This window comes from Ctenocephalides felis, unplaced genomic scaffold (assembly GCF_003426905.1).
Source record: "Ctenocephalides felis isolate EL2017-DRISC unplaced genomic scaffold, ASM342690v1 CF-g0.4_SCAFFOLD_01604, whole genome shotgun sequence".
Taxonomy (NCBI): Eukaryota; Metazoa; Arthropoda; class Insecta; order Siphonaptera; family Pulicidae; genus Ctenocephalides; species Ctenocephalides felis.
In genome coordinates this window covers 58,668,105-58,695,145 of record NW_020537758.1, presented here as the reverse complement: position 1 = coordinate 58,695,145, position 27,041 = coordinate 58,668,105, and the positions used below count along the sequence as shown (strand labels likewise).

At 27.2% G+C, this 27,041-nt stretch overlaps 1 protein-coding gene across 1 annotated transcript; it reads left to right on the top strand.

Annotated features, from left to right (window-relative positions):
- Positions 1–18,985: 18,985 nt before the first annotated feature.
- LOC113373984 (protein yellow-like) lies at positions 18,986–26,816 on the top strand. Its single transcript, XM_026614245.1, has 8 exons — positions 18,986–19,026; positions 20,325–20,572; positions 21,018–21,139; positions 23,303–23,523; positions 24,006–24,120; positions 25,439–25,519; positions 25,659–25,769; positions 26,609–26,816. The coding sequence occupies exons 1-8, from the start codon at positions 18,986–18,988 to the stop codon at positions 26,759–26,761; spliced, it is 1,092 nt and encodes a 363-aa protein (XP_026470030.1). The 3' UTR covers positions 26,762–26,816.
- The last annotated feature ends 225 nt before the right edge of the window (positions 26,817–27,041 follow it).

The following is a 27,041-nucleotide window of genomic DNA, read 5'->3' as shown; positions in this document are numbered from 1 at the left end:
TTACATTCACTTAAATATACGTGTTAATAGAGTGTCCGGCGCTAGGTGCCGTCCGGCGTTACGGGACTCCCCTCTTCAAGGTGTCCCAGAACTTTGACGTCATCCTAACAGGATGATAGCATTGTCCTCAACTGTCCTGAAAAAAAATAAGAAAAAATTTCTCACATAGTTTGAAAATTATGAGCTTTAAGTGCAACGTAGGCTTTGTGAAATTATGGCCATATTTAGGTTTTTTTTTTTTTTACTCCAAAATTTTAATAATGAATAATAGTATTCTATCATTTTACAATTATGTTAAATGCGCCAACTTTTGATGGAACATTTCAACAAGTTTTTTCGAGGAAGATTTTTAAAATCGATCGATTTAAAAAAATTATATTCATAGTGCAACAAAAATTTCTTGAAAACTTGGGGCAATAGTATTTTATCATCGTGGTCCTAGAAATGTTATTAGGGTTACTGTTCCAAAATTAAAATGGTTTGTCCAATCAATAAAAATTAACCACAATAATCGAAAAATGGTTTTATTTTTACCAAAGCTCTGGGTTGCATTTAGAAGATCATATTTTTAAATAATGTGATATATTTTTTTCTAGTATTTTCAGACAGTCAAGGTCAATACTTTCACCCTGTTTCAACTTGACGTTAAGGTCTGGACACACCTTTATAATATATAATGCTATATAGAAAGCATAATTTCGAAATTATTGCGTTTGAAAGCCAACTTATCTAAAATCACAAGACCATTTTTTTTTAATATTGTATGTTTTTCTTTTTACCTAACTTAATTTTCAAAATTCTATAATAACCCCTTTATTTATATACATTTCTGCATTTAATTTCAAAATCATCGTTCGTATGATTGATTCATTTTATTATATACTTGAATGCAAAGGTACAAGAAGTAAAACATCAGAATAAATGCTGTTTAGTGCAAATATTTTAGAATCATAAAAATTTAACTTATTAAAAGTTGGACGCCAATTCTTTGGCCTTGACAGTGTTTTTTAATAGTTTAATTCAATATGAGTTTAGAAAAAGATACTTATACAATAACGTGTATAATATATATTTATTTCCGTTTAGTCTAATATATGGTATGAAAACCTTTTTAAAAAATAAAAAAATGATTCACTGAAGGTCTTTCCGGCATAGTGTCATTTTCACGTTCACACGCCGTGAAAGAAAATTAAAAAAAATGCATGTATTTTGCATTTGTTTTGCAGCTACGATATATGACCTTAAGTTATATAAACCATTTTATATGAATTATCATAGAGAAATTAAAACTCATAATCAAATAAAATAGTTATTTTGTATTCAGTTAATTACAAGTTTAATAATAACTAACGCGTCAAGTATAATCTCTGAAACCATGCATTGCATGCTATTTATTATTTATTTACATATATTCATATATATATATATATATATATATATATATATATATATATGCAATATTATTTTTATTACTTATTTTGCTTTATTGATTTTTTTAAAACGCCAAAATTCATCCTTCGATATTTTACTATCAACTAGTGGTTACCCAAAATAGCGGCATTTCAGAAGTGAATACCGGTTTTAATACCACCAACAAATTAGGCATAAATACCGGTTTTTCGGTAACCCGGCATTGCATTCCCTAATTTAAAATATGATTTTAAAAATCATTATTTGAAATTGTAAATTTATAACGCATAATAACATTTTTAGTGTTAGTTCATTATTTTTCCCTACATATTTTTCACTACAATATTAAAGAAAAGACGTTAACAATTATAATTTTACTTAACTGGTACTCATTCCGAGATAATTAGATACTATTGATTTAACGAAAGATGTTTTATTGAAACTTCAGTAAAATCTAGAATTCATAGAATAATAAATTATATAATAAAACTGAATCTATGGAGTTCAATTCTCCATTTTACGTATAGACTGCACTCGTTCGCAATAATAACGGCTCATCATATATGCAATTTCAACTTATTGTTAATGAGAAATAATAAGTTTTAATAAATTAAATAATACAAACAAATTGTATAATGATTAAAGATTTAACATAAGAAACAATAAAATGGTCACATGAAAATATTTTTATCTTTACATAGCTTGCTAAGAAGTCGAAGTATACGATCGTTTTATTGGAAAGTCCAGCGAGAATTTTATTTATTTTATAGACAACTGAAAACGATTTTAATCTTTCTCACTCGCGAATTGCGGGATTTATATGCATTTTGACATCGGCGGCATCCGAGTGGAAAGGGTTAATTATTAGTACAGTTAATGGAAAGAAAAAAGGGTGTAACTTTTGAATTTTTTTACTGTGCTCCAATTTGCATGAAATTTTGGAAATAAGCTGATCTTACTCTTGAGTTTAAAAGTAAAAACAATTTGTATTCCGCCACCACCCTCTGGGGGAGAAGCCCGCCAAGGTCCCTTCATGTTTAAATTGACATTGAGTCATTTTATAGCTAGAATACCTATTTTTTATTAGAGGGTAAAATTGTAAAGTATTTTCTAATACATTTACTTCACAATAAAATCATAATCAATCCCTTGAAAACTCTACACCCTTGCGCACAACCTTTGAGTTGAAAAACACCTAAAAATAAATTTACACCACTGAGAAGGGGTGTCATTCCCCGGCGGTGATGGCGGATTTCAAGTTGTTTTCACTTTTGAACTTGAGGGTAAAATGAACTTAATTCCAAAATTTCAAGCAAATGGAAGCACAGTAAAAAATTCAGACTCAAAAATCTCCATTGACTGAGTATATTATTAAATAATGTTATAAATCATTATATTATTACATTATATTAAATGCTCACTTAGGATATAACGATCGTACGATTTGAGCTTCGAATGATAGTTGCTGAAAGAGCTTTTGTTTTATATAATTTATATAATAGAAGGTACAGATAACGTTTTAAGGCCAGCTATGTGAAGACCAAAAATGTGCAATTTCTGTGACTAAAGCATAACTAATACCATTGTGCATAAAGTAGTAAATAATCGTTGATCGTTGATAGGATAAATGAATCAAAGAAATTGTTTAAAAAGCAAATATTTGGATTAAAAAACCTAAAATTTTGATTTATATCAAAAATCTACAATTGCATTTTACACAACTTCTTTGTTAACGAAAAAATGTGTTCAAAATACATAGATTAAATATTTTTAAATATAAATAATATATGAACCTTAAACAAATATGATTTTGCGATTGATACTTCAAATGTTTTGAATCAATAAAAATAGTTTTTAGGATTTGTTAATTCAACGAAATTTCATTGCATATCTTTATATTATATTTATGTAGTTTAATAACGTGTTTTTGCATCGCAGTCGTGAACAATGTTAATAAGATTATTATAAAATAAATTTGTACTCATTTAATGGTTATATTAACAACCTAATATTATGCTCAAGTTCGAAAACTTCGATGCATTTAGTCTCATTATAAAAATCGTTAATAAGCTCAAAAGCTAACTGAAAATAATAAATTTTTAAATTTGCTGGTAGATACTAGCATGATATTTTATACAGAAGAATTGATTTTAATATTTTGTATTTCATAAGCAAATTATATATAGGGTAGAGCAGGGTCTTATAGCCCTCAGGTGAAAACGTTCACCACCGATATCTCAAAAACAAGTAATGTTATTATTATTATTTTTTTAACAAAAATATTTGAAAGTAGAGTACGACTTTCATAATGGATATTCTTGACAAAATACCAGATAAAGTTTATATACTATGTAATTTTGTAAAATTATGCCCATGAAATTTTTCTTTTGCATTGCTTTAATAATTCAGCTACTATTTTTCACAATTCCTTCGAAATTAAAAATATCATCGTCCCATAAAATTTTATGCTGGTATCTACCTACAATGAATCTACTTAGTTGTACAGTAATTAAGTAATTTTTTAATTAATTAACTATAGAATGTGTTATGTACCTGTAGAGAATTATGTAATTGCTGTGATCTTACACTTAATAGTAAATTAAATCATGTCTTTAACAATACGCATAAATGAAAATATATTGTGCAATTAATACATACGTATATAATTATATAGAATTATATTAATTGAATCATTAATTAATACTGTTATTGAAAGATCGATAATTAGCGAGTGTTAATTTATTTTTTTCGATAATGTAATATGCATATTAATAATTGTGAAGTTATAATGGCAACGATGTTGTAGTAAAGGTGTTTAATTTATTATCATATTTTATCTTGTACTAGATGACCCGACAGACGTTGTCATGTACCTATGGGTACAGTTTTTTTAATATTTACCCTTTACCTAAAAATAATAATTATTGTTTTTTTAAATTACTCTTCACGCCGAAAATGCGTATACATTTATAATATGAGCGATGCTAAATGTAGAACTGCTTTAAATAAAATGATGAGTCTCAATTCCCACACTATATAGGAAATTGAAGTCTTTTAAAAGGTATAACATAACCATAACCATAACATAACACTGATACTTCATGTTGGATTAAATTAATTTAATTTTTTATTATTTAAGATATCCAAAATTGCATCTTAAACTTCTCCTAATCGGTATCGTGAAGGACGAATTATGTACGAATTTTAAAAATATTGTGGAAAGATTAGTAAAATCTATATTGAAAATTTAATATCCGAATCTTGTGTTGACGCCCCCTAAGGCGTGCGCTCATGTTTTTTGCAAAGATAGGACTGGCCCTGATTATTACTTAATTCCATATTTTAAGTGAATTAATTTGTCATATGCTGTTCATATGTGTGTATCATTCAATCTGCCATACATATACTGAATTTTCTATTATTTTAACTTCGGGCACATCTCAGCTGCTTTTTGGCAATAATAATGTAGACAATTCATTTTTCTTATTCATAATCATAAATTTATTATACATATTCTAATATTGTCCTAGGTTCATAAGTAAATTGAAATTATTGACAGATGATAGTTTTCACTTGTTTTCAATGCAAACAATGACATGTCGTTTTTCGCATTTTTATCCATTTTTTTCTACGATATTGCACATACATCCCAGTACTTTATAGTCACATACATCCTGGAAAATTTACTTGATAAACTTCAGAAAGATTTATAAAAATCCAAATAATCGTTTAGGAGGAGTATACAGTGAGTGCTTGTAATTTAATATGAACTTAATATAATAACAATGAAGCTCAAATTAATTCTACGTTTTAGTTAGAAAACGCTTGTATGTGAAAAAGAAAAGGGCTGTTTTTAGGGTTTTCCCGGCAATTATTCATTTTTTTTCGCCGTAAGAACTATTCTTGGACTTCAACAAACATTTTAAAAAAAGAATTTGCCAAATTGGTCCAGGCGTTGTTGAGTTATGCACTTACCAACATTTTGCAATTCATTTTCATATATAACATTATTCATTTTTATATGAATTAATATAATTATTAGGTTTCATTTAATAATGTGAAAAAAAGTCAGAAAAGTTTCCAAATAAACAAAGTATACTATCAAGAAAACTCACACATAAAATAATAATAAAAGTGATACTAATCGACGCAATAACATTTCATTTATTTATGATAATGATTACAGATCATGAAATTATGTTTATGTGGTCTTTTATATTTTCTAAATTTATTAATTATTATTTTTATTGGTACGTTTAGCCAATATGGCTCTGATCCACTATCCTTATCATTTCACAAACTTGTCCAGTAGAAATCTATTTTTCCTCACACTTTGCAGTATTTCTTTAGAACTTTTTTGTTGGCCGAGTCTATGTCTCTGATCCGTAGAGAGTCATGATACATTCTAAAATTGTATTTATTTTTATAAGATATTATGTATCTTTAAATTAACAAACTCGCTAATTATCGACAAAATATTTAGCATTGCACTTGCTAATGCTAACTCAGTTTACTTAGAACGTTATGCTCATATTATACGCTTTTTACACAATTTTTGTAATATTTCATTTATTGTTATTAAACTCTTGTGTTAAAAATATTCACTATGCCAATTTTTACTTCGTGTGGTATGTTTGCTAGAAATTCATCAACAACTCTCTCAAAACTATAGAGAAAATATCTTTTGGCGTAAAATGTACAAGAGCGTTTAAAATTATTGTTGTATTAATATAATGATTAGAAATGTTCATGTACAATTAATGTAACAATAATATTTTATATCCTTTGTGCAATTTATTGCTGAGTAATAATGTTATGTTTATAATTCATTCATAAGATCATGTCCTGAATTTTTTGTTAGTGTTAGGAAGAAAGTAAGCTATGTAAGAGAAGTGAGAAATCTTTGTACATATTGTAAATGTAAGGCAAGAATGTTTATAATGAAATAATTCAGGATTTACATCTCTATGAAATCATTTTAATAATATACATTAATGTTATTATTAATAAATATTTATTGATATTATAAAAGTATTTCGATTTCAATATTTAATTTTTTCAGATGTCATTCTTTTTGTAAAATATGATTTTTTATATTATATTATATTATCGGCACGTACATAATTTCAGGTCAGAATGTGGTCAGTAATTAATAAAGTAGACGACATGATCTAAATATATGCAGAATCACGCATTTTTTTAGAGTATAGCGGGGTTCAAAGTTAGGAATTTTCAACAGCAATAATTGAAAATAGAGAGAGGTAATAGTGCATGACTAATCTTTAATTTTTTTTGATAACTGGGATATGATGAGATTTCTAAGAATTTTTAAATTAGAAAAGACTTTTTTCAAATTTGCTTTTAAATTGTAATTTTTTTTCTAAGCGCGGCTGTTTTGCGCAGACTAACGAATAAACATTGGTACTGTATTCATATAAATTTAAACAAAATTTGTACATGTTATTGAACTCTCTATAAAATATCTGATAATTTGATAAGCATATGTCTAATGACCATTTTTGGGCGCTAAATGATTTTGTTTTTTTTTTACTCTTTTCACAGGATCTCCACTAGACATTCTCAAAAATTTAACCAGTTTTTGAGTTCGTCAATACAAGTGAAATATCTTTTGAATCATTCAAATCGGATATTTCATTTTCTCGAAAAATGAATTACCGTTTCTGGTGCTTTTTAAATAAAAAACCCATCAAACACCCCAGGACCAGTTCTGGGTCTTTAGCGCCCGCATCCAATTTTATTTCTAGCTCTTGCTCCACCCTTATTATTTTACCACTTTATAAATAAAATTATATAAACATTTACGTTAATTAAATTAATACATTCTATTAATTCTGGTACTCAAAAAATAGATATAATCTAAGAGCCTATATCATACATTGATTTTCAATTTATTTAGAAGAATGAGGCGATTCGCGGGTTACTCAAAATCAAATTGTGGTGTTTTCTTTCGTTGTCGCACCACCAACCTATTGATGAATTTCTAGTTTCAGTTAATAATTGGATTTCGAACAGTTTATTTATTTATTTTGGGGGGTTTTATGCGATTTATTCTATTGAGCGAATCTTGCCAAAAGAACAAAAAAAAATTTAGCACTATTAAACATAACACTCGTACTCTATGTTAGATTTTTTAAAATTAGAAGGTTCATCATCTTAATGATATCGTAAGGGCCGTTTAGATGTCATTTATCAGATGGTTGTTTTAAAGTTAAAATTGAAGGTATTCTAACAGTATTCTTCAAATGAAAGCAGAAGATGCAATGAAATTATATAATTTTTTAATAATATTAAAAAACTAATTATATGAATCTGTATTATTTCTGCATAGTTAATAGTTAACTTTTAAGGTACGAGCTCGAGGATTTTTGTTCCAAAGTAAATGTTACACCATTTTTTTCATATTTGCTTCATTTCCAAAACACTAACCACGTCTTCAACAAAAATGTACAATTTTTCCAAATGATCTGTTATTGTTGAACATAATTTAATTCCTGTTGAATCATTTAATCAACAATGCACAAAATAGTTTACAACTTCATTTTCAAAAAGAAACAAATTGGACAATAATCATCATCTGTATATATTTTACGTTTAAGGTCGGATAATCAGATGTTCAATGTAATATTATTGAATAATATGACAAAACCGAAGTAGGATTTCTACTATCGTAATCACTTTTTAATTTTAATTGTATCTACTAGTATCACGTTGCAAACTAAATATGTTTTTATTTTTTTCGTATCCAATCTATAGTCAAGTTAGATTGTTTATTAGAATCTATTAAGTATTCTAGATTATATGTTTAAAAAAAATATAGATAATACTCAGAAATTTTATATCCAAATATCGTGTTGATGCCCCCTAAGGCGTGCGCCCGCAATTTGCTCATGCATTGCATAAGGTAAGACTGGTCTTAAATAACCAATTTTGAAATTCGTAAAGGATAATATAAACTTTCACGATAAAGCATGAAACATCTCTTTGACGCACATCCAAAAGTTTCTTTTTTGCAATATAATTGGACGTCGTGATAAATTTATGGCAAACAAGCAAAACGAGAATGTAACTGTAATTATTTTGCGTCATTGGCGCGTGCTAAAATGTCAAAAACAAATACGACTTGCTTTTCGAAGATGAAAAACAAGAAGAAGTGAATTACGCACTTAGAACTGTTCATATCTGGCATTTTAATTCCCTTACACTTACAATGCATATATTATACTAAAATATGTTTAATATTGAAAATTATGTAGTATAATATATGTGACTTCAATTTAAAAATATGATGTTACATTAACAAAATTTTTACTTATATTTAATATACAACGTTTTGATTAACATCCTAAATAAAATTAAATTTACTGAAGCTAATCAAAAGTAAGTAAATTTGTGAAAATTCCAGAAAAAAAACAATTTAAAACATAAACATCTCGATATTCTATATAATATAATAAATCATATATTTTTTTGACACAACTAACTATATTAAGAGGTAAAAAAATCCACCTTGCATTCAGCCAGATTGCGAATGAGTTCATTGATAATAGATAATTTCATTTTGCCACTTTTGCGGGTTACAAAGTCATAGTGGCAACATACAAATATTGTGATATTGCAAAATAGTTTGAGCCAGAGAAATCAGACAAACCATTTTACCAGAGAATTTTGCCACATTGAAACGGAGAGTCATTCTATACCAAAATTCAAAAGAGGTAAGTCCGTTTATTATTCACTGGAATTGCTCTAATGATTAGTATTTTTTTAATATTATTAAATAATTAAATTCATTTATTATATATTTAGAATTTCGTGTACTAAGTGTCTCAATGTATTCGTTGATTTTGTATGTCTTCAAGTTAAAATCATTATCATGCTAATACCTTCTTAAATATTTATGAAAAATATCAATATTATTTAAAATTAAATAGTATAGTAAGGGTATTTGCACGAATGAAATTTATAAATATTTTTTAATTTTTCCAATACACAATATATTTCCATGAATACACTTAAACAAATATTTTGAAGTTAATGATTTAATGACTCATTAAAAATTCACAAAAAATAACCGCAAAATCAAATACAAATTATAAATGAACTATATATTTTTTCATTCAAATTGTATATTAAGGAATGAGACAACTGGATCTAGTCATAAACTTCCTCAAGAAAAAAGATTCATAACTTCAAAAATAAGTAAACTATGATATATTCTATTGATACAATTTTAAATGGGTGTAACCAGCCACCGCCTTAAATCGGGTGAAGTAGCTAACACGAGATAAAAGGGCATTTTGTCATTTTTTTAAAAGAAATTTTTTTTGTTGCTGTTAGTTTTGAAGTAAAACTTCTTTAGGCGCGACTAGGGTGTAAATCAGTGCAAATGCAACGGAAATGCGTTACGGCAGAACTGCGCTTCATTCGCTTTCGTCGAAATCATTTCTACACGGGTCGATTGTGATTAGTCGTTGTGTATGTGAATAGAGATCTATCGTTGTATGCGTACTGGCATCAACGCTGTATGCGTACCGGTATCAACAAGCAAATCGGCATAGATAAATAAACATTTCAAAGTTACATCGTAGTACAAATCTTTATTTAATGAAAAATGCCTGAATCAGAAGAATATTTTACCCTATTTCTTGAAAAAAATAAAACAAATTAAACATTTGTGCCGTGTACTAAACGTAAGTTTATTGATTAGAAATTATTTCTATATTATTCGTAGTTTCTATAAATCTTTGAAGTTATTAAAATGGAAAATATTTTTTTGGCAAGACAGTAGATATTACAGCTGTTCAAAGAATGAGATTATATAGCCAACGAAAAAGTAAAAAAAATACAAGCAGCCAATGAATGTATGTTAATTTTAATTGCATGAAGTTCTTCAATCATAATTACATGATGAGTGAAGTTGCGAAACCAATATTTGCTCAGGCTTTGTTTAACATAATCCACTGTGTGAACAAATTATAAAATTTATTAATCAGCAATTACTTCATTTCTCTAATTAAGGTTAATTAAGGTCATATTTGAAGTATGACTTTAATTACATTATTGTTTTTAAATATAATACATATTTTTAATGCCATTATAAATATATAATTTATAATTTATCATTATATAAACGTGTATAATGGTTGACACTAATTAATATGTGCATCACGAGTGTTACCATATTACTAATAAACATTATTAAAAATTATTATTTGATGCATTTATTTTTACTTAAATGTCTTCTTGTACAAGTAGCAAATAAATCTTACTTCAATCGCGTGTGAAACTTTCGCGCACTATTTTTTTTTGTTTTGAGTTTTGGTATTAATTACATTTCAAAAAACAATGATTATGATAAATGAAACAAAAATTGATTGAATTGCCTATTGAATGAAGATTTATGATACAAGTAATATTGATACTGATTTTTGTATATCATGTTCAACAATATACATTTGGTTATAATTTATAATTTTGTTGTTTAATTAAACTATATCGTATTGACTAAATAATGTATCGTAAAATTTCTTTGAAATTAGAAATGTATTAGTGGACTTTTATGTCTATTGGGAAGCTCTTTCCTCCCGCCTCTGGGCATAAGCTTCAGAAAAACTGCGCAAAGCATATTTTTATAATAATTGAATGAGCTCAAAATTTCACTTAATTTTGTTAGATAGTAGTTTGGCTTGTATTCTTTGTTTTAATGTTATTGGGTTGGTTTTTACATTATTATTACTAAAAGTTAAATTGTTTTATTGTGCTCCGGTCTATTCTAGACTTTATAAGTCAATTCTTACCCAACAAAAAATCATACTAATATACATACATAAATCATACTAATTTATAAATAAAATGTTTGCTAAGTGGAGTGTAAAAAAATAAATGACTACAACTGGTTACTAAATTCGAACTAGATATCAAGAAGATTATTTTTCAACATTTTTTACCGGCTTGGTCGATCTTTACTAACAACTAATCAGCACGATTAGGAAATTATTGAATGGATGATAAATGCAAAAAATTGAATGGATGATAAATTTAGCACTTAATTGCTAATTATAAAAAAATAATGAAATAATGAAAATAATTGTGCTATTGTCGTGAAAAAGTTATCAACGTGAATTCTTATCGAGTTTTAAGGAATAGCATGTACAATTTTGACATCGGTGCAGCTCACATAAACATATATATAATGTTTCCAATTTGATTTCAAATTATTCAAAATGACCTAAAGGGTCAAGAGAACATAAAACTAGCAAATCGTATTTTCCATAGAAGTTTCATATATATAAAATATGAAAACTGTTTTTCATAATCTCTCATACTAGGCACCTCTGTCTGACTGAGATATGAAAATAATGTATATATATGTAAATAAATAAAATAAAAAAAGTTCTAAACTCGTATTTCGAGTAGTTAAAAAGTATTCATATTCAAAATAAACACAAACGAAAATTTGATGTAATAATATTGTATCATTACTTTAATCAGATGCAGCATATCATTAGCATTGAAATGATGAGATGACTGCCTGGAACTAAAAGTGTCATTTATGGAACTAAAAAATCACTTATGTAAACCAGATTACATGTCAAATTAATCATAAAATCCATTCATGCATTTATGAATATTTAGAATTTCATTTAATTAAGGTATTCAACCTCAACTGTCATTATGAGCAACGACAACAATTATTGATGGCGAAAACATGAAGTGAATGTTGTTCAGGTATGAACTCAAGGGGAAAAAATTATATGCGCGCTCATGCATCACGAGTTGCCTGGATGAAAATGTAGAAAAAAACTCTTGTGGTATTTATAGTTACATTGGACAAATCAATGATTTATTAATTTATGATTTAGAAGCAGAATACGTTAATGAAGAGAGAAGACAAGTTTTCTAGATAATATACCTTATAGAGTTCGTGTACTTCTAGAAGTGATTGCAAACTTGTGACATATAAATTTTAAACCTTTGAAATTCCCAAAACATGTTTACAAATTTTCTTGATAAGGAATATAATTCTGAGTTTGTTGCTCATCCTAATAATTAACTTCCCGTAGGGTAAGTTATAGTAATGGGCCAAAAATCAAAAATTAAATTTTTTGCTTACCTTCACGTTTTGAAGATTTTTGAACATTTTGGCATACCTCAGAAAAAATGGATGTGTGTGTGTCGATACAATTGTTTTAACGTGTGTGTTTTCGGGAATACCGCTCAACCGATTTGAATGATTGAAAAGGCATCTATTCCTATCCTAAAGGTCGGTCCAGCCGATTTCGAGATACTAAGCAAAGTATGCAGAAAATAGAAATTCGGTTTTTGCGAAAACCGGGCATCCGGTTGGAATGATTGAAAGAACATTTAATTCGTAATGATGGAGAGAAGTGGCGATTAGATTTGTTAAATGCAGATTCTGCCATTTCAAAGATACGGAGCTTAATGTGTAAGAAATGGCAGTTTTTGAGAAAACTAAGCATACGATTTGAATTATTCAAAAAAGCTTCTGCTTGTATTGACGAAACATTTACTTTTGAAGAAAAGAAATTATTTCAAAATTAAATTTTTACTTCAACAAATTTTTTTTTCAATATCGAAAACAATTCAGATTTTATTTTGATTTTGGCTAAAGTTCTAAAGCTCACTGATATGCTTTAAATAAATAATTTTAAATTTACAATTCTTGTACGAAAGGCATCTGGCCAAATGATGTAATTCAAAAGCCAATAAAATAAAAAAAACTTTGCAATTCAGTTTATATAATTCTTATAAATATTGAATAATGTTACAAAATTAATTATAATAATAATAAAGTAATAATAAAAAAAGTTATTTAATATATTTCTCAAATATTTTGTTACCGTACGGGAAATTCCAGCAATTTTCCGTAAGGCAGGATACAGAAGATGTAAATATTTGTAAATAAAATTTGTGTATTTCAAATTTTTCGGGTAAAATTTGATTTTATTTTTTACGTTTATGTAATTTTGTGTATCTCTTTACATAGGGATATAAGGTAAATTTTTACCATATTTGATTTTAACAGAAAAGAGCTTCCTCAGTTTATCTAACTCTGACATAACTCTTGTATGTTATGTTAAGCAGTTTAAATTTACTACATTTATGCGCGAAATTTGTTTGAAAGAATATAAGTGCATCATAATTATAATATACTTAGTCAGTAAACTAATAAATCAGAATATAATAAAAGCCAATAATTTGCTATCATGAATTAAATACATTTTGAATGCAAAAATAGCACACGGTTATCGAATTATATTTAATTATATTTCTGGGCCAAATTAACAAGTTATTATAATAAATATGTTATCTAAAAGTTGAAAATGTAGTATTTTGTTTGCAAATTCATTTGTAATATATACGATATTACCGATATTTAAAACAAACAAACATAAATAAATAAATTGTTTATATGAAAATGTTAATTATCGGTTGCTAATATAGGGATATTATATAAATCTATTTACAGTTTGTGTATGAAGTTGTCCAAAACGAAATTTTGGATCAAATCAATTAATTATTCAATCGAAACTTTTAAAATAGAATATTTAAATTTTCAGGTTATTCTGAATATATTTTGAATTCATAGACGTATTCAAAAAAAGTCAAATTTGTTCATTAAATTATCATGAGCAGCATTTTTATCACTAATTTGTATTATAATTTATTGTCATGTTTTGAATGATATCAGAAAATATGATCGGAATTGTCTACTCAATTTTTTGGTCAATCACAACATCTTATTATATTTCTAAGAAATCATACAAATTGTGTATCTGAATAACGCAGTTATTCGAAATAAAAAATCATTCAAATTTATAGAGGAGTGTATCAATAGCAAACTTAGCTGAAATATGATCATAACTATGAAGAATCGGGCATAGAACTAAAACTGAAGGAATTTAATTGGCTCTCAGGGAGATCGTCTATACTATCTCTAGAAAATTAAATAATATTATACAAAGTCATAATAATTTCAATATGAACGTATGGCACAGATCTGTGGGGCCAGGAAAATATACGTAATTCGAAGAAAAGAATTTCGAAGAATCAAAACAAGATTTTTAGACTGATTAGCAACGCTCCATAGTTTATGACAAACCACATTATCCACATTGATCTAAAGTCACTCATAATACGAGAAGACATAAGAAGTAGAAGCTCAACTCTTAAAAAAAATTAAGTTAGCCATGAATCCAGAAATAAAATTAGTTTAATAAGCTCAAAGAATAAGAATATTAGTAAGAAAATCTCTAAAACTTTTCCATATTTGACGCATTAGCTGTTTTATTGAATTTAATATGTTTCAACGACGAATAAAAAATCCTCATAACAATTGTTATTGTAAACTTATATCTTTAGGTTTCTAGGTTTTCTGAACAACTTGAGCTAGCTGTTTCGGAGTTTTGAAGCAGAAAGTGCGAAAAAATACTACTGATTGATTTTGTCATCTTCCTAATATACTTCAGAAATTAAATAGTCGATGAAAATTACAGAAAATGCACTTACTGTCGATGAAAATTCAGTAATATATTTTTGAGAGAGCGGATTTGAATAATTCAAATAACATTCGATTTGTATTGACGGGGAGACATGCTGATTAGTTTTGGAAAAAGGCAGGTTCAACCGTTTTGGTAATACGGAACAAAAAGTGCAATAAACAGCAGTTTCTGAGAGAACGGAGCATCCGATTAAAATGATTTAAATAACATTCGATTTATTCCATTTAATTAGGGGAGATGTGTAAATCAGTTTAAAATTTTCCGATTTGTACAAACGATTTGGTACAAAAAATATTTGATTTATATTGACGGAAAGACGTGTGCTGATTACTTTTGATAAAAGCAGGTTTAGCCGTTTTGGAGGTACGTAGCTAAAAGTGCAAAAATTAGCACTTATTGATTTTTTCTTTTTGCAAAGGTTATAAAAATTACAGAAAATGCATTCACACATTGTGTGATATTCAATGGTTTATGTAGTTATTTATAGATTTATCGGTTTTGGAGATACGGAGCTAAATGCGCAAAAAATTGTGGTTTATGTGATCAGGAGCAAAAAGTGCAAAAATTTTTTGAGAGAACGGATCACCGGATTAGAATGATTCAAATAACATTTGATTTATTCGGTTTGTTTCGTGAAGATAGTCTTTTTCGTTTTCTTCGTTTTTCTTTTTCGTTTAAACCAGTTTAATTTACTTTTATTCTTTTCTTCTTTCTAAATTTTGATTTTCAATACTTTCACTTTCAACTTGTAGATTATATTGTTGAAACTAGAAGTACTAAAAAAGGTCAGATCAAGCTATTATTGGATAGGGAAAAAAATATATCAATTTTTAAATTATTTGCAACATTCTGTATTCCAAGTGCAGGTCTGATGTTCAAAGTAGTGCAGACCTTTCTAAATGTCCATAACAGCTTTTCATTTGTACTTTTTGCTTTGCAGATTATTCAATCCTCTATGTAATGTACAAGTTTGCTCTTCGGCACGAGCGATTCGCTCCTTCGTTTATAAACAAACCAGTCGCTTTGCAACATTTGCGCGAACAACAACAGTTCAGTGCGAATTGATAAAGTTATCAGCAAAAAATAATAAAATAACAGTAATAATACTTGTCGATAATTTTAAACTTGTGCATTTATTACTAGTTTATTTCCAGAAGTAGAAATAAGTTGGCTCGACTATTGGAGGAGGTTTATTTACTCATAAAACGTAAAGGTACAATTTTGATTTTTAAATGAAAAATAGCATAAAATAAATTATTTATAATTCAATAAATGCTATTTGTATAGTAACTACATATTTTTTTAGTTTTTTATCACTCTAAGAAAACGTTTCAAATCATACATAATAATTATTAAAAAGTGTTCGTTTTTTTTTCAAATAGTTTTTTTATAGATTTGTTAGCATTCTATTTCATCAAACATAAATATTATATGATAAATAATTATGAATATATAAACTAAACTTTATAGATACTACAAGCAACCGCAGGATAGTTTTTTATTGATTCGATTAAGCTTATTAATGACTATGGATTGATCAGTTCTTTTGTATTTAATAACATAGGAAAACATTAAAAAATATTTGAGCTTTTGAAATAAATCTATATAAAATATTTAAAAAAAGTAGTGGTAAAAAATAATTGCATAGTACCTTTAGGCAAATTGGTGGAACTTTCCGTACCGTAATAAAATATTTGGTTTTAGAATGAAGGATCCTATCTCATACTTCAAAGATTATATATACCGTATTTCAAAGTTAAAATTACTTATTTCTAGCGAAACACGATTGTTCTTGGCGAAAGCAAAAAAAAATGTTTATATTTTTTTTAGTTTTCAAAAAATATATTTTTTTAATTAAATATTATTTTTAGTTCTAGCTGAAATGCTAAAAGTCACATATATGTCGTGTACCAAAAATTGTAGACCCACAAAGCAAACGCACACATACACACACACACATACATCCATTTTTTTCTAAGGCATGCCAAAATGTTCAGAAACCTTTAAAACGTGAAGATATGCAAATATTTTCATTTTCGATTTATGGACGATTACTAAAACCTGCCCTAGGGGAAGTTAATATGACATAAATATGTGGTCTTTACAATTTTTTTACGTTTTCATCATCAAGACAGATGATCTATATGTTTTTTCGATAATGTAATTTAGAATTTAAAAAGTTATAATTATACCAAGTAAATCGTCAAATTTTAATTTTAACAAACGTCAAAAAAACTACTCATTTTGTCCAACTTTGATGAATTTTTAAAATTAAACTACTTGTCGTAAGACCGTAATATTTTAGTAAGTTCTATAAGATCATGATATATATATCGCCTAAAAAAGTTTTATAGAAATCGGCTTTTATTTTTTTTTCAACAGTTAATTACAAGAAAACGGCTTGGTAGATTTTCACCCAAAACAAATCAGTATCATTCATAACTAATATCTTTCGAACAGTTTTTGATTTTTTAAAATCGATTCGGTAGTATGAGCTTAAATGTGGACGAAAAGTTTAACACTTTCTTCCAAAATACAAAGAAACGGCTTGGCAGACCAACGCACAAAACTTGCAACCTATAGTCCTCATTGAAATACATCAAATGGCTTTTAAATTTCTGAAATCGGTTCAGGCGTTTTTGAGAAAACGTCGATGAAAGGTCTTATTTTGACAAATGCCAAAAAATCGATATTAGTTTTTGCAAACTTTGAAAAATTTTAAAAATTAAACGACTTGTCGTAGGGCCGTAATATTTATATAAGACTATGGTATCTACCGTCAGAAAAAATCATCACTTTATTACAAGAAAACGGCCCGGTCGATCTTTACCAAAAACTAATCAGCACGATTCCCAACCATTATCTTCCGAACAGTTTATGAATTTTCAAAATGATTGAGAATGGCGTGGACAAAAAATTTTTCACTTTTCTGCGATTTACAAAGAAACGGCTTGACTGATCATCGCGAAAACTCTAATCCTCAACGATATACATCGAATGGCTTTTAAATTTTTTAAATTAAGAAAACGTCGATTTAAGGCAAAAAATCTGTTCACATACAAATACACACCACACACACATACATGCTTTTTCCAAATTTGGTCTCATTCGATTCAGAATGGCTTCAAAAATTCCCGTGCAATAATTAAACAATAAAAAAATAAAAAGAATAATCAATGTAAATTGATCAATGTTCAATAGCAATTGTTTTTATATTTGAAAATAGATTTATATTAATGCTGTAACTATTATAATTTGCATTTTAAAGATAAAATATATAATCATATAAAATCGGGAACGAAAGGTACTGAAACATAAATAAGCATATAAATGAATGCATCATAATGCAATCTCATATTTCAAAAAAACTATATTATCAAAATAAGGAACAAACAAAGTTTCGAAAATTTTGGGAAAATTGAAATTTTGAAAAATCACGAAAATTTGAGAAATGATTTTTTTTTTACTAAATTAGGAAATAATTTTTTGTGCATATTGGTACGGTACCCTAAGTAACAGTTTATTGTCCTAAACAATATTAATTAATATATTAATTTAATATTAATTTATATTAATTATATAAAACTTCAAAAAACTCTTCTTTTTGTGCGTATCGTTTATCTTACATTTATCATCTGATTAAACTCGGCAATCATTGCATAATGTAATTGATTTTCATTTTCAAGAATTAACTATAACTGATATATCACAACAATAGTTATCTTTAACTTGTTTTCTTTGCAGAAATTAACATGTAATTACAGGTCACAAATATATAATTAGCAAATACGTAATTTAGCTAGAGTCATTCGTGCGTAAACTACAGCACCGATCATTTCAAAGGAAATCATTGGGAAATTTTTACAATGTGGATACCGTTGTTTTTTATTTTAAATATCGCGTTGGTATACGCAGGAAAATTCGAAGAAATCTATGCTTGGAAAGACGTAGATTTTGTGTGGCCTTCTAATGAAATAAAAGAAGAATATATTAAAAATGGTACATACATCAAGGAAAATAATCTTATCTTGGGAATGGCCAGGTGGCAAGATAAGTTATTTCTCACAATTCCCAGGTAAGTGTTTTGTTGAGTTTGTAATAATGAACCTTTATTAAATACTATTCATAAAAAAAATTCTATTATTTATATATGAATTTTTATATAACATGAAATATTTACAATAGTTTTGGAAAAAAATGTATGAATGTTTTTCATTTTACCGTTTGAAACAATAACATAAATATTTACTTCTAATAGAGGTACCTTTAAATTAAAATTAGAATTAGATATGATAGTAAGTGGAAAAATATTGTAAATATACTAAAGATAAAAAAATTAAAATTTGTGCAATAAAAGCATTAAAAAAAAATATTTAAAAAAATGTTTTCTTTATTTTGACAAATTTTGGAAATTCTGAACTTTTTTTCAAAGCAATCGTACTGCTTTAACTGCGTAGAGACAAAATGTCAAAGCGAGTAAGCGCCGCGTCGCCGTCTAACGGATGAACATTGGTACGGAACTCATAGGCTTTTTTTTACTTTTTTTAATAGATCTCCGAAACCTGCCTTTATGAAAATTTGATCAATTCTTTATTTTGTCAATACAAGTAAAATGTTTTCTGAATTATTAAGATCGGACGTTCTGTTCTCATAAAAACTGAGTTACCATTTTTGGCACTTTTTGTTCCATATCTTCGAAACGGCTAGACCTGCTTTTGACAAAACTAATCAACACGTCTCCTTATCAATACGAATCGAATGCTTTTTAAATTATTCAAATCGGTTGATCGGTGTTCCCGAAATCGTCGACGAAAATTTGTATCCGCACACACACACGCATACACACACATACACACACATACATCCATTTTTTCTAAGGTATGCCAAAATACTCAGAAACCTTTGAATCGTAAAGATATATAAAAATTTTCATTTTCGATTTTCTTGCGATTACTATAACTTGCCCTACAGAAAATTAAAAATATTATTAAAAAATAAAATAGATTTAATAAACTTGATTATTCTGCGGCATTCAATAATATAATTTTTCATGATAATAATATTATAAACTAATTTATATTTTATATGATGCAATATGTTTGGACTATAATATGAAAATATCCATATATTCGAAAGAATTCGAAGAAGATGAATATTTGTTAAAATATACATACTTGCAGATAACTGTTACCTGTACTAAATTCAAATTAAATATTTTTGAAGTTGAAAATATAGAAAAAATATAGCATTTGATTGCAATTTTCTATTTTTATTTTTATATCTTTGATAATTAATTATTCTTAATTATAATGTAATTTTAATAATTAAAATTAGAATTTTATATATTTAATAATCTTTCTATTTATTATCCAGATGGAAAAGTGGAGTAGCCTCCACATTGGCCTATATACCACTTAATGAAACCATTGGGAAAACCAAAACTCCAGAGTTGATACCATATCCAAATCTGAAGTATAACACTCTACCTGAAATTCCTAAAGATTATAAATGCTGTGATAAAAAGTTATACGAAGATGAAAATTTACTTTCTGTATTCAGAATTAGGGTTGACGAATGTGATAGACTTTGGGTATTAGACGCTGGATCTATTGACATAATTGGTGAGGCTTTTCATAATTCATAGGTAGATAATTTACTTTAGATAGAAAAATAATTATTGTTATATGCCACACAAAATAGTTCAAGTGCATGGTGTTTGTCTAGAAGCATGAAATGTTTGAGACGTCCTTGCCTATAAATTCATAAATAAATCTTATTGAGACGATGCGATTAAAACAAGGTAATTTACATAATAGGTCAAGAATAAATATATCTAATGCATTATGACGAGTAACCTAATAAAAATTAAATTCAGCAATAAATTATATTAACATCAATAATTGCACCAAAAGTGATACTAAATTTGATTTACGTGGACGTTTTTATGTTCTAATGAAAGTATAGACGAAAGCATAAAAATGCAAAAATATTCCATTGCCAAATATATATATCGTAACATTTGAATAAACATGTTTCAATATTATTTTTTGAATTTTTTGAACGCAGAACAACCGATCAAGCTAGCCAAACCAGCTTTGTTAATTTACGATCTGAATACCGACAAACTCATCAGACGATACACATTTAAAGATTCGGATTTCAACGACAATTCGTTCTTCGCTCATATGGTAAGTTATTATATATACCTAAAATTTAGTTGCTTATAAATAGTTTCTATGATCAAAGTATGTAAATTCATTCATGTATCTTACATATTTGCATATATAATACCTTCATACTAGTCTATCCGTCTATATTTTTTCCTGCACATCTGTCTTCTTGCTTATCTTTCTACCTTTGATTATCTACCTATCTACATGTTTACCTATCTAATTGCTACCTGTCTACTTGTTCACCTGTTTCAGGATCTATTTGCCTACATTTTACCTGTATACCGGTTTACCTATCTACCTGTCAACCTCTCTACCTATCTACTTGTTCTCCTATAATCTACCTATTTACATCTTTACCAGTGTGCCCATCTACCTGCCTATCTGCCTACTTCTCTACCTCCCTTACTTTAAAAATATTGCAATCATAATCTATTATATTTATTAGAAGCAGCCAATCTACATGTACACCTATCTACCTGTTTACTTATCTGCAACAGATGATAGTTGATAGATTCGTTTAAAAATAAAATACTCGTACTTTTATTTATTCTTCTTAAAATTGACTATTCATAAAAACGAGTATAATAAAGCTAAAAAATTTTGAGCTACACGAAAAAAATTAACTAGTTAAAAGTACGACATAGAATAAACTGTTGAAAGTTTCTTTCGACAAATAATCAATTCATTCACTTTTTTATCGCGCTTAATCAGTAATTTACTTTACGACAAACAATCAATTCATTTACTTTTTTCATCGCGCTAAATCAATTAATGACTGGTATGCAAATAGCTGGTAAATAGGTGGACAGGTAAATAGATGGAAAATATAGGGGTAGATAGTCAAGAAGGTAAACCAGTAGACATGTAGAAAGTTAGACAGACACAGAGTTAGACAGATATATACAGAGCAAATTATCATTGATTTATTCTATAATTTACAAGGCAAAACACCACTTACAACTATTTCAAAAGTCAAAAAATATATATTGACTAAAAACCATGTTATTCTAATCATCACATACATAAAAGCTTGAGATAAAATAATTATGTTTTGTACCTGAGTCATATTTATGTTATGTACATAAGACTTAAATCACACACGTAAAATTGCAAGCATGTGTTTCTTCCAAGGCTTAATTTTTGAAAAAAAAGAGTGTTCGTGAGATTCACACGCGATTGAAGTAAAACGTATTTGCTGCTGTACAAGATGGCGTTTAAGTAAATATAAATACTTTATATAGGAATTTTAATTAATGTTTATTAGTAATATGGTAACACTCATGATGCACACATTTATTAGTGTCAACCATCATACACATTTATATAATGCTAAATTATTAATTATATATTCATAATAGCGTTAAAAATTTGTATAATATTTAAAAACAATAATGTAAAGTCATAGTTCTAATATGACATGATCGATTTGTCATTGTAATTAGCATTTAGAAATGAACCTTCATTAGAGAAATGAAGTAATTGCTGATTAGTAAATTCTATAATATTCGTATAACACAGTGTATTATGTTAAACAACGCCTAAACAAATATTGTTTTCGCAACTTCACTTATCATGTAATTATGTTTGAAGAACTTCATGTAATTAAAATTAACGTACATTCAATGACTGCTTGTATTTTTTTACTTTTTGCGGGCGATATAATCTCATTCTTTGAACAGCTGTAATATCTGTCTAAAAATTATTTTCCATTTTAATAACTTCAAAGATTTATAGAAATTACGAATAATATAGAAATAATTTCTATTCAATAAATTTAAGTTTAGTACACGGCACAAATGTTTGGGAACGGGGTAAAATATTCTTCTGATTCAGGCATTTTTCATTAAATCAATATTAGTACTACAATGTAACTTTAAAATGCCTATTTATCTATGCCGATTTTCTTGTTGGTATCGGTACGCATACAACGTTGATGCCGGTACGCATTCAACGACAGATCTCTATTCACATACACGACGACTAATCACAATCGACCCTTATAGAAATGATATCATAGAGAACGAATGACGAATGGCACTCGACTCTTATTTTATCTTATCTGCCGTAACGCACCGTTGCATTTGCACGGATTTACACCCTAGTCGCGCCTAAAGAAGTTTTACTTCAATAAAATTATCCATTACTCATTCAATTTATTTAGTACGATTTCACATTTAGGTACTGGACCCACGTAGTTGCAATGACACCATCGCTTATATTTCTGATCCAAATGGCTATGGGCTCGTAGTATACTCATTTGACGCAGATGAATCCTGGCGAATTGAACACAACTATTTCCACAGCGATCCTTTGTCAGGACAATACGATGTGGGTGGTGTTCAGTTTTTCTGGCCTGATGGAGTCTTTGGAGTTGCTTTGTCTAAAGTCCAGGATGATGGGTTAGTAATTGACAATTATTAGACATTATAGGTTTTATCGCAAAAAGTCTGCTCGCTCAACTTTCAACTTCCTTAAGATAAAAATTGTAAAAATCAAATATGGATAAGCGATGACTTATACCTCATGATGAATCCATAGAACTGTTCATTTTCTATAAGCTATAACATAAAAGAAAAATTCAAGATATTTTTTTTCTATCACATATATTTTGACTAACAGAATAAGATCTAATTACTAGGTGTTAAATTCTTACAAATTAAATGATTGAAATCAATTTGTAATTAGTAATGTACTTATAATTAGAAATAATATATATAATATTTTTCTAGTATAATATTATTATTGGAGAAAAATAAAAAAAAAATTATTTGCATTGAGAGAAATACATTTCTAATTCATACTATTTTAATTTTTACAAATTTCACAATCAATATGTCAAATACACAACATTTTTACTAAAAAAAATTGAACTTTGTTGTAGATTCCGTACTGCTTATTTCCAACCTGGTGCTAGTAGCAAGCAATTTAAAGTTTCTACGAGGGTTCTTTCAAATGCTTCATATGCGAACAGTTTCGATGCATTCCACGAATTTAAGGTATTTACACACACACACACACACATATATATATATATATATATATATATATATATATATATATATTGATGAGTTATTTAGAATCGGACACCAAGTAAACCAAGTAACACCAAGTAACACCAAGTAAAAAAACTAAAAGATTTTATATGATGTAGGAGGAAAATAATATAAAGTTATAGAACTTATATATATATATATATATATATATATATATAAATACTTACAGAAATTAATTATACAAAATACACTACACTATTACACTGTGATAAACCAAGCTATTAATAACTGGAACAGTTAGTGTAGTATAGTGTATTTTGTATAATTAATTTCTGTTAGTATTTATATATAAGTTCTATAACTTTATATTATTTTCCTCCTACATAATATAAAATCTTTTAGTTTTTCCATTGAATGATGGTCTCGATGAAGACCGAAATGTATGGATAAATAAAGTATTTCAAAACTACTTTAGTTTTTTTACTTGGTGTTACTGCCCGATTCTAAATAACTCATCAAAATATATATCAACACCAAACTCACATATTTCAATATATATATATATATATATATATATATATATATATATATATATATCTATATATATATAAATCTCGTGTCACGATGTTGGTTCGCGATGGACGCCCAAACTACTGGACCGATTTTAAATTTTATTGGCTCAACGTGTGCCTATATATCCAACTTAGGTTATAGGAAATTTTGAAAAGTAAATTTAAAATATAAATATGTAATTTTTATAAATTTCTAAAAATTTTGACATAAAATAGCCAGAAAAAAAACAAAACACTAAAATGACAAATGTCAAAATTTATGGAAAACTCGAGAAAAAAAGATTTATGATTTTTGAAAAGAAAATTTGACAGTTCAAAAAATTTAATTCACAATACAATAAAAGTATATCTATACATATACATATATAGATATACCCAGCATTTATATCGAAATTAGATGAAATGCTATATTCAAAATCACAATTTATAGTTTTAAATCTAATTAAAAGTCAATGTTTATAAATTTGAATAAATGTTGACATGAAAATCGTCAAATGTCATTTGTCAATATTTATGAAAATATTTTAATTATATAAATAGATTTACAATTTATATTTATTTTATTAGCTTACCAAATTATAAGTTAATTAGATTTACATAATCTATATGTATATAAAATATTGCCATAGTATTCTATTTGAAATTAAAATATTATGGTTCAAATCAAGTGTTATGAAAATATGATAAAAACTTTGAATTAAAATTATGAATTGTCATTATGAATGTAAAAAATTTCTTAAATGTTTTAGCTTATTGGTGATAGAGGACCAAATGCTGAATGTACCTCAAGCTACATGGATGAAGAATCTGGTGTAGTATTTTATGCCGAAGTAAGTATTGAAATGCTATTCTTATTTTGAAGATTATATGGTAAACCATAGTTATAATAACTCGTATATCAAGATTCTTTATCACCAACTGTGCTTTAAAATTTATCCAACTTAAATTAATAAAATTATATGTTCACAGATAAATAAATACAGTATCACATGCTGGAATTCTGCAAAACCATATATTGTTTCAAATTTAGGTCTTGTTGATTACGATGTAGAAAAGTTAATATTTCCAGATGAGATATTTGTAAGTATTTAGTTAGCTATTAGCTAAATTATATTGCACTAAGATTTTATTGTTTTTAATAATATTAATTTATTCCAGTTCTAATCAATAGTTTTTTATAATAAACATTACTTTGGATTACAAATTATGCAGTAATCTTTTTCCGTTTATTTAAATTTTTTCTAGTTACTTAACTATCCGCAAGAAGTTATGGGAAAAACAAAACAATTTACGGCAACAAAGAAACTTTTCTTAACTGATTTTTTTTTAAGATTATGACCAGTAAAAAACTCCTTGAAAATTTATTTTTTTGAACAAGCAATTCAATTACTGGTATATTTCATGTAACATGAAATATCGTATATGGAATTAATTCATTAATTGATTATGCTATTTTTTTTTAATATTCATACTTTTGAAATATTGATTATAAGTTATCGGAAATTTAAGGGCCGATTCTGCCTTAAAATAGACCAATGTTATGGCAAGGCTATGTTACGTAGCGATTCTCATACAAAATGGTACTAAATACTGTCTAAATGCTATGTGATTGCCGTGCAGTCAGGCGTCTTAGATAGAAAACAATCTAGACTATAACTGTATTTTTGTGACATGGCATAATATCATTTGAGTGAAGTTGCATTTTATATGTAAAAAGCCTGATCTCACAGCAAATAAATAACATTTTGACAGTTTTTAGTATCATTTTATATGGAAACACGTAACATAGCTTTGCCATAACATTGATTTGTTTTACGGCAGAAACGGTCTCTTAGTATAAGGTTTTATAATATTTAATTACTTATAAATATGCTTATAATTTAATTTTTAAAAAACCTATACGAGAAAAATTTTCGCAGATTGATTCTGAGAAAAATGTGTGGATACTTTCAAACAAAATGCCGCAATTTTTATATAAAAAACTGGATCCTAATGAAATCAACTATCGCATACTGAAAGTAAAAGTCAAAGATGCAATTTCAGGAACTCCTTGTGAGGAAGCAACTACATAAAAATAACTCTTCACACTAGCAGAAGTGTAAAAGTTATCATAAATTATTATTTGAAGCAAACATATTTATTGATAAATTAAAAAAATATCATATTGAAGAACTAGATTTATTTTGGAAATAATTTTGCTATATTTGAATATTCCTCCAAACATCAAATTTGATAAATAAGATGAATAATTGCAAGAATAAATACTATTCGCTAACTTTAGACTATATCTGCTTTCTGTATGAAAGTATTGCATTTTATTAATGTAAATAATTCAACAAATATTTATAGCGA